This window comes from Harpia harpyja, chromosome 9 (assembly GCF_026419915.1).
Source record: "Harpia harpyja isolate bHarHar1 chromosome 9, bHarHar1 primary haplotype, whole genome shotgun sequence".
Lineage (NCBI taxonomy): Eukaryota > Metazoa > Chordata > Aves > Accipitriformes > Accipitridae > Harpia > Harpia harpyja.
In genome coordinates this window covers 33348288-33361381 of record NC_068948.1, presented here as the reverse complement: position 1 = coordinate 33361381, position 13094 = coordinate 33348288, and the positions used below count along the sequence as shown (strand labels likewise).

Genomic DNA, 13094 nt, shown 5'->3' with positions numbered 1-13094 from the left:
TCCACTCTTGCCTAATCTAATTCTCTGTAATTCAACAGTTGTTCCTTACAAACTGGGCAAAACTTTTCATATAAAAGCATTTAAATGTGATTACTTCATTCTGTAGCTTCTCATTTGTCTGTCTAGAGTTCTCCAAAGAGGCCAAAGTTTCAATCTTTTCTTTGTGAATGGCATCCTTCTCTTTGGTCACCTTCTCCACAGTCTGGAAAACATCTTCTGCCATTTTGGCAGCCTATATATAAAGGAGGGTGGGGAGGGGAGAAAAAAAAAAAAAAAAAAAAAAAAGGGTATTACCCAAAAGGACCTCTCAAAGCAAAAGATGAACCACAATACTTTATGCACAGCTCCACAGTTTACCAGCTGCTTTCCAATTAAACAAGGACTTCAGCTGGGAATTTCTTTGCATTTTGAAGCTGCATAAAGTATAAAAATAAAGGGACATGAGAAGATTAAATTCCATGCGGAAACAGATCATAACCCCATGCTTGTGTCACCACCGAGGAAGCCCGTTTCTTCAATTCCTGGATTTCTCATTACCACCACTGTGATTGCTCTTAGACTTCTAACCACTTTAGACAGTAGTAGTTCAATAGATACTCACTTCCAACAGACTGCTCTATTTTCAGAAAATGTGGAATTATAAAAAGCTGTTAAAAATTTGAAAAATAATTAAAAATTAAATAGGAGATAAAGCAAATTATCGCATTATTTCAGTGTTGTTCATTATGCCCTCATAAAAGGAAACACTTCACAAGAATATTAAAATACTTAGGAAGGCATAATGCATTCCTACAGGATATCTTGATTCCAATTTGTATTCAAAGTGATTTTATGGGCTTCACACCCCACAAACCGAAATTCAAAATACTTCACAGAATTTGTTGGTGGTGAATACAAAACACTTCTGTGAATAAAAGGAACACCAGAATTGTCAATGTCTTTAACAGACTGAAAGTCCTATAATGTAAATTTAAATGGTTCTCTTACACTGCTTTTTATCCAATTACATTTTTCAGGAGGAGTACATTGTTTTATATTTTTTGAGTAACTCAAATTTGTAGTTTGTTGTCATTTAACATAAAATTGCACAAAGATCTAATCTAAAACCTCATCTATTACTACTCTAGCTTTTAAGCTGCATAGTACTTCAACAGGAGGCGCTCAATTTCTCCCACCAGATTCAGGAAACAAAACTTCCTTTTATTCACAGTTTACATTGTTTTCTTGCAACATTCAGCGACAACATAGGCTTTTATATTTAGAAATATTTTTTAAAAAATATTAAAGTGTCTTTCAGACTCACAGTTACACCATGGAAAAAACCCCAAAGTAATATATTGAGAGAGACCATAATTCCAGCCTGTTTATACTGAGATGAAGTGCTGATTGTGCAATGAAGTGCAGAGAGGAAACCACTGGGTTAGTGCAGAGAGGAAACCATTGGGTTAGTGCTCAGTATTAGTAAAACCATATTCAATTGTTTAACTATGTGTTTCAATACCTCATTTTTTTGCGCTACTGTTTGGGCCTGGAGAGTCTGAATTTCTTTTACTTTCAAAGCCAGATTGTTCATCTCCTCCTGCAGCATCTGATTTTTGCCCTGACAGACCAGCAATTTGCCTGAAAGATCACTATTAGTTTGTTCTAAAAGTGCTACTTCCTCATGCAGTTTATAATAATCCTTGGAGAATTTCTCCTTCTGTTTTAGTATTTCTTCCTTCATGATGAGCAGACTCCTCTGTTCAGCAAGCAGGCTGTCATTTTCGTGAAGTAACTTTATTCTCTCCTCCTCTGTCACCTCGTGCTTGTGTTGAAGATCATCTAGCCTCTCAGAGACACAGCTGTGCAAGTCCTGGAGCTCCGCTTTTGATTTAGACAAGGAAGCAAAGTCACTCTTCAATCGGTCGATACTGGAAGCAAGCTGCTCTGTCTCTGCAAAGAGGGTTTCTTTTTCTTTAATTATTTCCACCAGTTTAGCTTCAGATTTTTCTTTCTCCTGAAATAGAAGTTCTTTCTCAGTCAGAGATGCTTTATTTTTGTCTCTCAGCTCCTCTATCTCCTTCTCTAAGAAGCTGATGTTGCTTTGAAGTTCCATACATTCCAACAAAAATGATTCCTTGTCCAGTTTTCTAGCTTCCTTTTCTATGGTTAAGTTTTCTTTCATAATCGCAACCTCGCCATTTAATTTCTGACACTTATCTTGCAATTCAGTCCTCTCTCTGGTCAGCATTTCCCTATCAGAGGAACAGGTCTCGAATGAAGATGACAGGACCTGCTTGGCACGTGACACAGCCGCTAGTTCATTTTCTAATGTTCTTTTGGCATCCTGGGCCTCTTTCAGAAGATCTGAAAGGTCACATTTACAGGCTATTAGCTCTTGATTTTCTAGAGTCTTCTTACTTAGGTCTTCCTTGAGGGTTTCAATAGAATTTTGGAGCATGGTATTCTCTTGGGCCAGAGCTCTCTTGGCTGAGACGTCCAGTTCATGTTCTCTCTTCATATCAGAAATCACATTTGCAAAAGACTTGTTTTCATCGAGAAGTTCTAAGTATTTGTTCTGCAATTCATTCTTCTCTTGGAGAAGAGTTTCATTGTGCTTTTCAAATTGCAACAACTTATGAAAAACAGATTCCTTTTCCAAGTTCAGTTTGTTTATTTTCTCAGTAAAGACTCTCTCAGCAAGCACGGCATCTGCTGTGGCCTTAGCAAGCTTTTCAGCAATTGCCTTATTTTCATTTAAAAGTTCCTCCCTTTCAGCCAAAAGCCTTCGTTCTGACGAAGAAAGAGCCTCTTTCTCTTGAAGTAACTGAACACATTCAGAATTGGATATCTCTCTTGAGGCTTTGATTTCCTCAAGACGACAAGAGAGACTAGCAAGAGAATCCTTCAACTCCATATTGTCTTTCATCACTTTTTTAAGTTCTTTATGTTCAGTCTCAAGTTCTGTTTGCATCTTTTCCCTCCTCACTTTTAATGCTTGGTTTTCACTAACTGTATTGTCTAAACTCACATGCAGCTCTTCTATGCTTTTAAGGAGCATCTCCTTCTCAGACTGCAGACTCTGACTTGTCTGCAATAGACAGTCCATTTCATTTTTTAAGGCTATATGTGTATTTTTAAGATCTGAGTGTTTACCTAGGGCTGAATCTCTCTCTGCAGTCAGAGTTGAAAGTTCTTGCAGTAGCTCTCTTTGATCTCTGGCCAGGGCCTCACAAGAACTTTCCAGCTTCTGAATAACATCATCTTTGTCTTTAACAACTGCATCCTTCTCTTCCAAAAGTTTCTTCTGATAATGGTCCAGTTCTTCCCATTCTTTGATATGTTTCTGACATACCACATCCACAGCATCTTTGTTGGCCTGAAGTTCTTTCAACTGTTGGAGCAAGGTTGACTCTGAAGACCGGAGAGCATCATTTTCTTGAGTTACCTTCAGGAGGTTTGCCTGTGCTGCCTCTACTTCAGAGAGTAATTTGCTTTTCTCAGCAATTAGGGCTACCTTTTCTGTGCCTTCCTGTTGGCTTTTGGCCTCAGCTTCTTCCTTCTGCTTCAGGATTTTTTTATTTTCTGAATTAAGTTCTTCATTTATTGTCCAAAGTTCTTCTTGGTCTTGTTGCATTAATGAAATCTTTGATTCCAATTCTAGAAGTTTTGATAACAAGGAACCTCTCTCTAATTTTAAAGTATTCCCCTCCTGTGCCAAAGTCTCTTTTTCTGTTATCAACTCCCTCATCTTGTCTGACATTAGTTCAATTTCTTTTCTGGCTGATGCTAACACAGAGCTTAAGGACTAAAGAAACAAAGTCAGGGAGAAGGGAAAACAAAAATGGAGTCAAGCAGACAAATGAGAAACATGGTTTAAGGGCAAATAGAGCTATTGTAACTTAAGTTTTTAAAAAGTGTATACACTGACACACAGTCCCTGTGCGAACTCAACTGTTGACAGCCACCCCTGATATTTCATTACAAAACACCCACCATCCACAAGAAAACTTTACAGTGGTTAATAAAAATAATAAAATAACAATAATTAAAAAAAATAATGGTTTGAAGGTTCCTCCATACAAGACTCTCATCTTGTTTTTAAAACTACTCAACAAATTTTCTCAATGTAAATTACTCAGAAAGAAAAGCCACAAAATTATTTCATGAGAATCTAACTGAATTAAAATGCAAGGCGTTATATTAGATACTGACTTCCAATTCTCAAATTCACCTTCCAGAGAGAATTCTCCTCATGATTCTGTCCAAAACATACTGTCATAACCCGTTTAATTCAAAACACCACATCAGTGGTGTATTTAAAGTTAACCTGTGTGCCAATTTATACACTAAATATTTTGCTAAAGCATAAAACAAAGAATATAGCAAATAACTAACAAGGGATGAAAGCAAGCAGTAATGTCAAAGAAACACGAGAAAAAAAATTACTGAAGTCAAGCTACACACTAAATAGTTGCACATAATATGGGATCATACTATTGAACAAAATTTCAGGTGTGTAACACTTTAAAATGAGATAGTTCACGACATATTTTAAAATAATTAATGCATTTAAAAAACAGAGAAGAACACTTGGCTCCAACTGATTGTGCTGAGCCAGATATCTATGAATGGAAAATGTTAACATTAAAGAACCTTATTTCATGGATTCTTGTGTAATCTAGAGAAGACAGCCAGTTAGTCGTGTATGCTTCTTTTCCCTTACCAATATTAATCTACCCTGGAAAAGTTCAAGAAAGAAACACTGCAAAAATCTTACTATGAAATGGTAAAGCCAGGCAAAAAACAGTGATTCACCGAAACAGGAAGATTTAAACTTTAAATTACTTGCAGAATAACAAATATACATACTTTGGCCTGTTCTGCTTGATTTTTCAGCTCCTCAGCCTGTTTTTCTAGCTCATCATTTTTCTTTTGTGCAATTTTCAGCGCCTCTTCTGCATCCAGCAAGTTCTGCTTAAACCCTTTGATATCTGCATCATGTTTAGTGATCATCTCAGAAGTTTCTTTTTCATACTTTGCCTGAAGATCCTTATACTGATTCTGGCTAGTCTCGATTTGCTTTTTCTGATAGAAGATAAAACAATTGAAACACAGTTAAAGAAGCAGTGATACAGTATTCTGCACATAGTTAGCTAGTGCTTTTTAAAGTTGTTCTTACCATGTCTGTTAGTTGATCCTGCATATTTTTCAGTTCTGCTTGATGAATCTTAAGAGTTTCTTGCTGACTCTGCTCAGCTTTCTGTGTTGTCTGTTCCACATTTTTCTGAAGCTGAACAGCCTTTTCATTTGCTTTTGTAAGCTCAAGTTGTATTTGGTCCAACTGCCTAAAAGACCAAATAAAAGAACATTACTTTTTGCTGACAGCATGACAAGCACAGAGATGAAAGACTCTAAATTATGCTGAAGTTCTATATTCTGTCCAAACATTTAGAAAGAGATTTAATTATTTAACATATAGACAATATTCTGCTAAATTAAATATACACAAGTGAGACCAAGCACTTGCTCGTGTGCAGACCAACACAGCTGACAGTTACTTTGCCCCCAGGGGTTTTGTAAAGGAAAAGAACATCTATTCTACATATAATTTTTATTTGAAATAAAACACATTTTCTTTTGCTAGACAAAAATGTGACGCAAGTCTTTTATATATCCAAATAAACCAACCTTATCAGGTAATCAAATAATTAGGAAGCACAATCACAAAACAGTCTAGATTATTAAAAAGTTCATTTACTCTGGGCAATGAGAAGCATGTTACATAAGAATTTTAGAATTATAAATGTTAGACGCTCTCCAAATCACTCGGAGGAGACTGTTTTGATTAACTTAGTTTGATAGAATAAGTTCACTTGTCATATCAGTGCGACACTCAGGAGCATCTTGTTCAGATATTTACAAAAAGATAAAATTAGAAGCTGGGAGTGCACGAGTAAAGAAATGTGAAAATGGTCTCACAACAATGGAATACCTTTCTTTTAACCGAAGCTCATCATTCATTTTCGTAAGCTGGGCAGAGCTGTCTCCTGAAGACTTCATGATCTCTGCAATATCATTTTCAAGTTTGGCTTTAGCTTCAATCAGTTGCTGTTCTCTCTCTTCTCGCTCCTTCAATTTCTTCTCCATCACTGAGCAAGACAAAGGCTGTTAGTCTAGTAAATTTAAGAGAAAGGGTATGCACAGACTAGCTAGAAAATAGTAAAGAATATCAACAGAGCAATATGAATGCTACAGACCTTGCAAATTACCCCTTTAAAATTAAAAATTATGATTGTTTGAACTTTGAACTGTTAACTGTAGCAAAAGGTTAAGAACTCTTCAGAAATAGTAAAAAAGCAACTAGTCAAGAAATCTTTCTTTCAGAAGTGATTCACTTAACTTCAGGCCATAAGAAGTGGATACGAGTTCTAACCGTATCAGAGGATAATCAAGCAATACAATGAGAGGTATGCACATCTTACAGGCGAGACAACTCACCAGCTATTTAGTAGAGCAGCAGAAGACATAATGCAAGCAACATGAAGCTGCAGCAAAAAAATTACTCAGTCTAGGGCAGGCACTGCCACCAAGGGCAAGAGGAGCCTGTGGGATGACTTCTACAGTCCCAACAGCACCTTGAAAGGCTTGCTTACGGGGTATGTAATCATTCTTAATTTCTTTCTACGTTGATTTTAAATTGAGATGTACAACTAGAAAGATACAGCAAGACTCCCTCCTATGAGATAGGAAGAAGGAGACAACCAGACTAATGTACAGTCTTTTTTATGTTCTTAAAAAGAAAACACTACTTATGGACTTAATTCACTACTGTGAATTAGCTATCTTACATTTGTAATGCTTCAGTCTGGTCCCCAAGCCTTTTCCTCGTATCTGACCATCACCCCAGCATGACTTTATTGCAACATCAAACAAGAATTTAACTATTGATTTGGAATACAATCAGCCAGGAAGTTGTCTGCTTTACTGCACTGTTTCCTTAACATTATCACCACCTTGCTACGTCAATATGCACAGTGCCACAAAAGCTGTTTTCTGCCTAGAAAAAAGTCTGTCTTTTGAAGGCATATGCATTTGTGAAAGCATTATACACTATGATGTGGCAAGCTGAGCAGGAGGCATACAAAAGCACAAAGCTGATGCACATTTCAAAACATTCCATTTTATTACTTCCTTACCAGTCAAACTAGACTTCAGCTGTTCCAGTTCTGAAGACATGAGTGCAAACTGCTCTTCTTTTTGGTTTAGTTTTTTTATTGTTTCTACGCAAGTAAAATTTTGAAAACAAAGTTAGTAACTACTTAGATGCAGACAATTCCACCTACTTGCAAGGTATATTACTCTTAAGAAGAGAGGCTGCAAGTAATCCTGTCCTTTACATAGCTGCTGAAACTGCTGTGCCACCAGGTGTAAATTTGAAAGCGCATGAAAAAAAACCCTTTATTTTGCAGCATTTATTTTCTGCAGCCTTTCAGCTCTTTTAAGTTCAGCAGCAGACATACCTTGCATAGTCTGTTGAACGTTTTCTGCTTCATCAGCTGCACTAGTAAACTTGTCTTTCTGAAAAATGGATAAAAACCTAAGGTAAGATTTGGTAATAGCAGTATAATTCAGCCACTGAATTTATATTAGGTATTTTTCAAGTACAAAATAGAATGGTCTTCACTCCAATCATAAATAGATCTGAAGTTTTTGAATTACAGTTTAGCATAGATATATTCGGCAACATAAAGCAAGATTTTTCCCTTGCCTTGGTTGCAAGCAAGTCCCTAAATTTTCAAAAAAACTTCACCATCAGCTAGCATAGCAACAGAACTGCAGCCACAGAGTCCAGTGTAGGAGATGTGATTTCTGGACTTCTCAACACAAGAAGCTATCCATGCTGCTCATAGGCTGCACAGTGGACATCTGCAATCTTGTGATCAATCTCATACCAGTGTCTTCCAGCTTTACCAGCAGGAAGAGATGCTAGACTATGAAGAAAAGGGAGGATACTGAGGAAGATAAGAAGCGAGACTCTTCCAAGTTCAAATATTTGCTATGGCCATAGAAAGATTTTATCACAGGGACAGTAAAACCTGAAAGCATGTCTTTTTGTTACTGACTCTAGTGTAGTTTCTCAGGAGAATCCTACCCAACTACACAATACTTGCAAACCTAATTACATTTGCAAAATGAGAAATCAGGTGAAAAATGTATTAAAAAAACATTTGTAAGACATGCGTATAGTGAGCATTAATTTGTACAACATTTATAAACAAGGGCCAGGTGTTCCTTAATGAGTAGTCTAAATTTAAGCTACATGCTGCTTTTGATCTGGTTTAATATTTTATCTGAAATCCATAAACAGGTGAGTTCTATTTAGACAAAACACCTGATAACACAGAACTTAGGTGAAATGCTCTTTTCATTCCCAGATGGATCCCATTAGTCACGAACCTTTGCTTTCTTTTTCATGAGTAAAATGGCTCTGAAGACCTTTGCTCAGTCAGAGTTGATCCTCAGATTTCAATTGCACTCTCACCATGAAAACCAAAATCCAAAGGATAAAGACAAAATTTTGGGGTATTACTCACCAAAACTTGAAGTTCATTTTCCAAAGAATCTTTAACTTGATTTACTGCACTCAAGTTTTTCTCAAGGTCAAGAAGCTTTTGCTCTTTGCCCTGCAGTTCTTTGGCCAGATTACTAGCCTAACAAAGATGATGAAATGGAGTAAAATAAAATTACAAACACGAATGTAAAAACAGGAAAATTAAAAATAGAATCTGAAAGAAATAACTATAATATTAAAATCACTGTAAGATGAAAAATAAAAAAAACTGAAGAAAAACAATGTGATGTATTAACTGAGCGAAGCTGATTTCCACCGATGACTACATCACAGTACTAACTGCATCTTGGAATATATTTGAAATCATTAAAATTTGGTTCTCTTGGAATTAATGGTGAAAACATTATTTAATGGCAGACATTTCTGAGTACATTCAAAATTTCCAAAGTTACAGCATCAGATGAATTAGCATTCTTGGTTCTTTATTGTTTTAACCTTTTTTATCTGATAAATTTAGCATTTATGTTTCAACTGGCTATTCAGACCAATACACATACAGTGATGTAATTTTTTAAAAGGCTCTACCACACCAAGCGGTAGTACAGAAATCCAGTGTGACCTCAAAAATAGAGTCAAAGGTCTGTAGAAATCCAGTATCTTGGAACCATCTGTGAAGAGTTTAGGAAAGCTATTTCCGTTTACTTTCCCACTACTCTTAACAATTAGAGCTCGAGCTTGTCTGGTCATGCATAGATTGGGGGTGTGGGGGAACTCCCAAAGTGAGATTATACCTTAGCGCTTTTATTCCTAGCTGCAGTGGTGGAACAACTTTCAAGTACTGAATGCCATGCTATCAACTTTAAAGAGATATTTCATCTAAATCCAAGAAAAATCTTGGTAAGATGTATCACATTGCAGTCTGTGCTTCAAAAATGCTGTGAAACAGTGCCTAACAACATCACTGCACATCCTTGACTTAAAGAAAAGTTCCACCAGGATCTTTTTTGCTTTCTTTTGTTTTTAATAGCCTCTTCCATCATCTTGTTTGATGAGATGCAAGGTAGTGAAGGTACAGAGGAAACACTTCCCCACTGAGCCCCAAGTCACTTTTTATCTGAATACCTCTACCACCCAAGGTTAAAAACTTGTATATTAAGGTATGTGGATTCTTCTCCAAAACAAGCCAAACTAACTTTTCCATAACACAAAGCTTTCAGCAGAAGCATGCCAAACCTTGCAGCAAGAAAATGCAGAAAGAATTTCTTTTTCTTTTGCTTAGTGGTGCTGACTGACCACTAGAAACCTGTTGAGAGACATGACCCAGTTAACACTTTTCTCTAAACCTCCTCAGATGGTACTATGATATGCATTCAATAAAACTTGTTTTTTCTGTGATGAGTTTGCTATAGCAGATTAGAACAGTACAAATGTAAAATAAAAACAAAGTAAAAATAAAAGGATGGATGTTGATACAAACCTTGCTACTTCCATCAACCTTTTCAGTCTCTAAATTCTGAATTTGTTTCTCAGCTGCCTCAAGCTGCTTGCTAAGTTTCTGGATTTCCAATTTACCTTCAGAATTGGCTTTCTGAAGTGCAGCAAGGTCCAAAAGCTTTTCTTCAGCAGCTTTGATCTGTGGTGTAAGACTATCAATAACTTTGGTTTGTTCATTGTACTTGGCTTGCAGTACCTCTAGCTCCTTTACCTTTATTTCAGCTTCCTGTAATTTGTTTAAAGTGTCTTCCATTTCTACTAGATGCTGATCTTCCACACTTTCCAGTTTGGTCTTCAGGCTTTCCAGGTTTTGCTCTTTCTCCTCTGTGACTGCCAACAGTTTTGCTTTCAGTGATTCAATCTCTTTTAAATGATGAGATTTTTCATTTTCTTGTTTCAGTTTTAAATTTGACATTTCATTTTCATAGTCTAACTTAATCTTCTCAATCTGAGTCTTTAACTCTGCAAATTCTGCTGTCTGAGCCCCTACACCTTTGCTGAAAGAAACTTTTAGTTCTTCCATTGCTTGCTGATGGGAGGCAATTGCAGATTCCAGCTTTGACTTCCATAGCTCTATTACATCTGAATTCTCCTTGTTGGCGTGATCAAGCTTAGTTTTCAAGGATTCATTTTCTTTTGCCATTCTCTCATTTGATGCTGAAAGTGATTTGATCTCTTTCTGCAATGCTTCTTCACTAATTCCAAACTTCTCTTTCAGTGAATTCATCTCCTTCTGATGTTCTTTGCTAACTGCTGCCATTCTTTCTTGCAAAGAACTTACTTCTTGTAACAATGAAAGAGAAGTGTCCACATCATCCATGTGTTTACTAGACTCTAATCTCCCTCGAAGCTCAGCCACTTCCTTTACCCGCAATGCTAGATCTCTTTCTAGTTCCATGATGCGAGATTTTTCTGATACCGTGGCCACCTATGATTAACAGCATTTTAAGAAAAGAAAGAATTATAAAAAATAAGTTTAATACGAAGACACTTAGGCCTCACTGAAAAGAAACCACCAAGTGTTGCAAACTAACATCATTAGTGTATTCTTACCAACAATTTGGATTAGAATACCTTTGAGTTTTTGTCATCTCCTATTTCTGTGGAAATTCTAAAGAAACCTTAAGTAAAAGCAAATGCTGCTTTTACACAGGCTGTGAAACAAGACCAACTGTTGTTTCACTTATGTATAAATTACTGCTTTAAAAAAGGAAAAATGTCCACATCTTCATATTACATGCATATTATATTCTCTCTAAAGGTGGAATTTAGTTAAATTCATTTTTCTGAAGTTATCTAGAAATAACTTGCTAAACAACTTGCAAACTATGCTTATGTATATCATCAATGTTTAACAAAATGTTCCTCAGAATCATTTAAAAGCAGACTGAAAAAGAAAGGAGAACCCTGAGGTCTTTATTTGTTGAAATAACTGCTTCCAAATTCATCTCATGCCAGCTATGGGACTGTCAGAGAAAAGTACAAACACATTTTTAGCCTACAAATCCTTCGAAACTCCTTCTATATCCACTCCAATTTCCCTCTGAAAAAGTGTCCTCACATTATCTGAGCTTTCACTAACTGTTGAAGCAGCTTCTGGAATGGAAAAGCATGCAACGCTACCACAATTATTTCTAATTAGGAAGTCACTGTTTCAACCTCCTTATTATACCAACATCCTGAAAAAAATATTACTTACCTGCAACTGCTTTTTGAAAGTACTTATTATAGAGCACATTCTTGGTTTTATAATATTTATCCCTACCTCAACTTCAAGGAAAGCTGCATGTGTGAGCGTGAATATATATATATATATATATATAATCTCCTTAAGACCTGACATCTGCTGAACTTCTGACTTGGGACCAAGCATGTCCAGTAATATTTTGACAGGCAACAGTATTACTAATGCTACTGGGATATCCATGAAACAATTATGTCACGGGTGGAAAAAAAGAACTAAAAAGCCACTGCAAACCATGATTTAGCAAAGCAAGTAGTACCACAACTACTTAAGACCTCAGAAACCAAGCCCCAAATACTAAGTTTATGTTAAAAGCATTGGCACAGTCGATCTTACTTTTTTTGGATTTAATGAACTTTGCTAATTCTAAAAATGAACCACTGAACACCCCTTTATGTCAATTCACATTCCCATTTGCTACTTTTGACTTGGAATCACGTATTAATTTTGCAGTTTTAAGACATCTTACCTGAATTCTTCTGAAGAAATGAGTATACATATACAGGCATACACACACACAACACATTTGAGCAACAGCTCAAAATGAATGCTAATTTTTAAAGTGTTCCAGCTATATCTATAGCAGGTACCGATCATGGCAGGAGCAAGGATCTGTTTCAGCATGTGTTATACCCAGCAGACTGTGTCATCAGAAATCTTCCACAACACAAATCAGTCTTGTTATTTAAATAGTGAAAACCATTACCCTAGTGTCTTCTAACTCCCTCTGGAGTTTGTCAGCTTTGGTCTTTTCAAAGAGCAGGCTCTGTTCAAGCTCCTTAATGCGGGCATGCTCCAGTTTGGTCTGCGTCTGTTAGTAAAAAGGGAAAGGAAGAGAACACAACGGTGCCACCATCACATGCCAGCACAAGAGGAGGAAGCCACATGCAGGCCGTGCTGCCAGAATCTTCTACCAATGATGAGCAGAGAAGATGCAGTGGATAAAATGAACAGGGAAATGCTATGGATGAGAAAGATGGACTGAAAGTGTAAATGGACTGACGTGTAAATAAAATAAAAAATGTAAAAAAAAAAAAAAAAAATCACAAACGAAGAAATATGAACAAAAAAGTTTCATGCAGCCGAGTAGAAGTTATTTATCAGTACATGAAGTTTTCAGCACAAATTAGAATAGTTATGTAAAAAATATATATGTGTATATATATCTATGCCTGTTCTAACAGGACGGTAAGTCCCTTTCCTTGTCATCCCTCTAACTTTTTTCTTTAATGTATTTGGCTTATTTTATAAATGATTTAGTTATTAACCAAGGGACAAAAATTCACCACTGAAGCTCATGTG

At 36.3% G+C, this 13094-nt stretch overlaps 1 protein-coding gene across 10 annotated transcripts in view; it reads right to left on the bottom strand.

The window, feature by feature from the left end:
• The window catches only part of CLIP1 (CAP-Gly domain containing linker protein 1), a 73612-nt gene that overhangs the window by 20316 nt on the left and 40202 nt on the right, over window positions 1–13094 (bottom strand). For 7 of the 10 annotated variants that reach the window (XM_052797898.1, XM_052797899.1, XM_052797897.1 and 4 more), the window contains 9 exons: window positions 12499–12603; window positions 10032–10976; window positions 8577–8693; window positions 7503–7560; window positions 7179–7262; window positions 5975–6131; window positions 5162–5327; window positions 4852–5067; window positions 95–232 (listed from right to left, as the gene is read on the bottom strand). In XM_052797898.1, the coding sequence (XP_052653858.1) occupies window positions 95–232; window positions 4852–5067; window positions 5162–5327; window positions 5975–6131; window positions 7179–7262; window positions 7503–7560; window positions 8577–8693; window positions 10032–10976; window positions 12499–12603 (1986 nt within the window). Of the gene's footprint in view, window positions 1–94; window positions 233–1501; window positions 3788–4851; window positions 5068–5161; window positions 5328–5974; window positions 6132–7178; window positions 7263–7502; window positions 7561–8576; window positions 8694–10031; window positions 10977–12498; window positions 12604–13094 lie in introns of all 10 variants that reach the window. The other 3 variants (XM_052797905.1, XM_052797906.1, XM_052797907.1) reach the window with 2 other exon arrangements.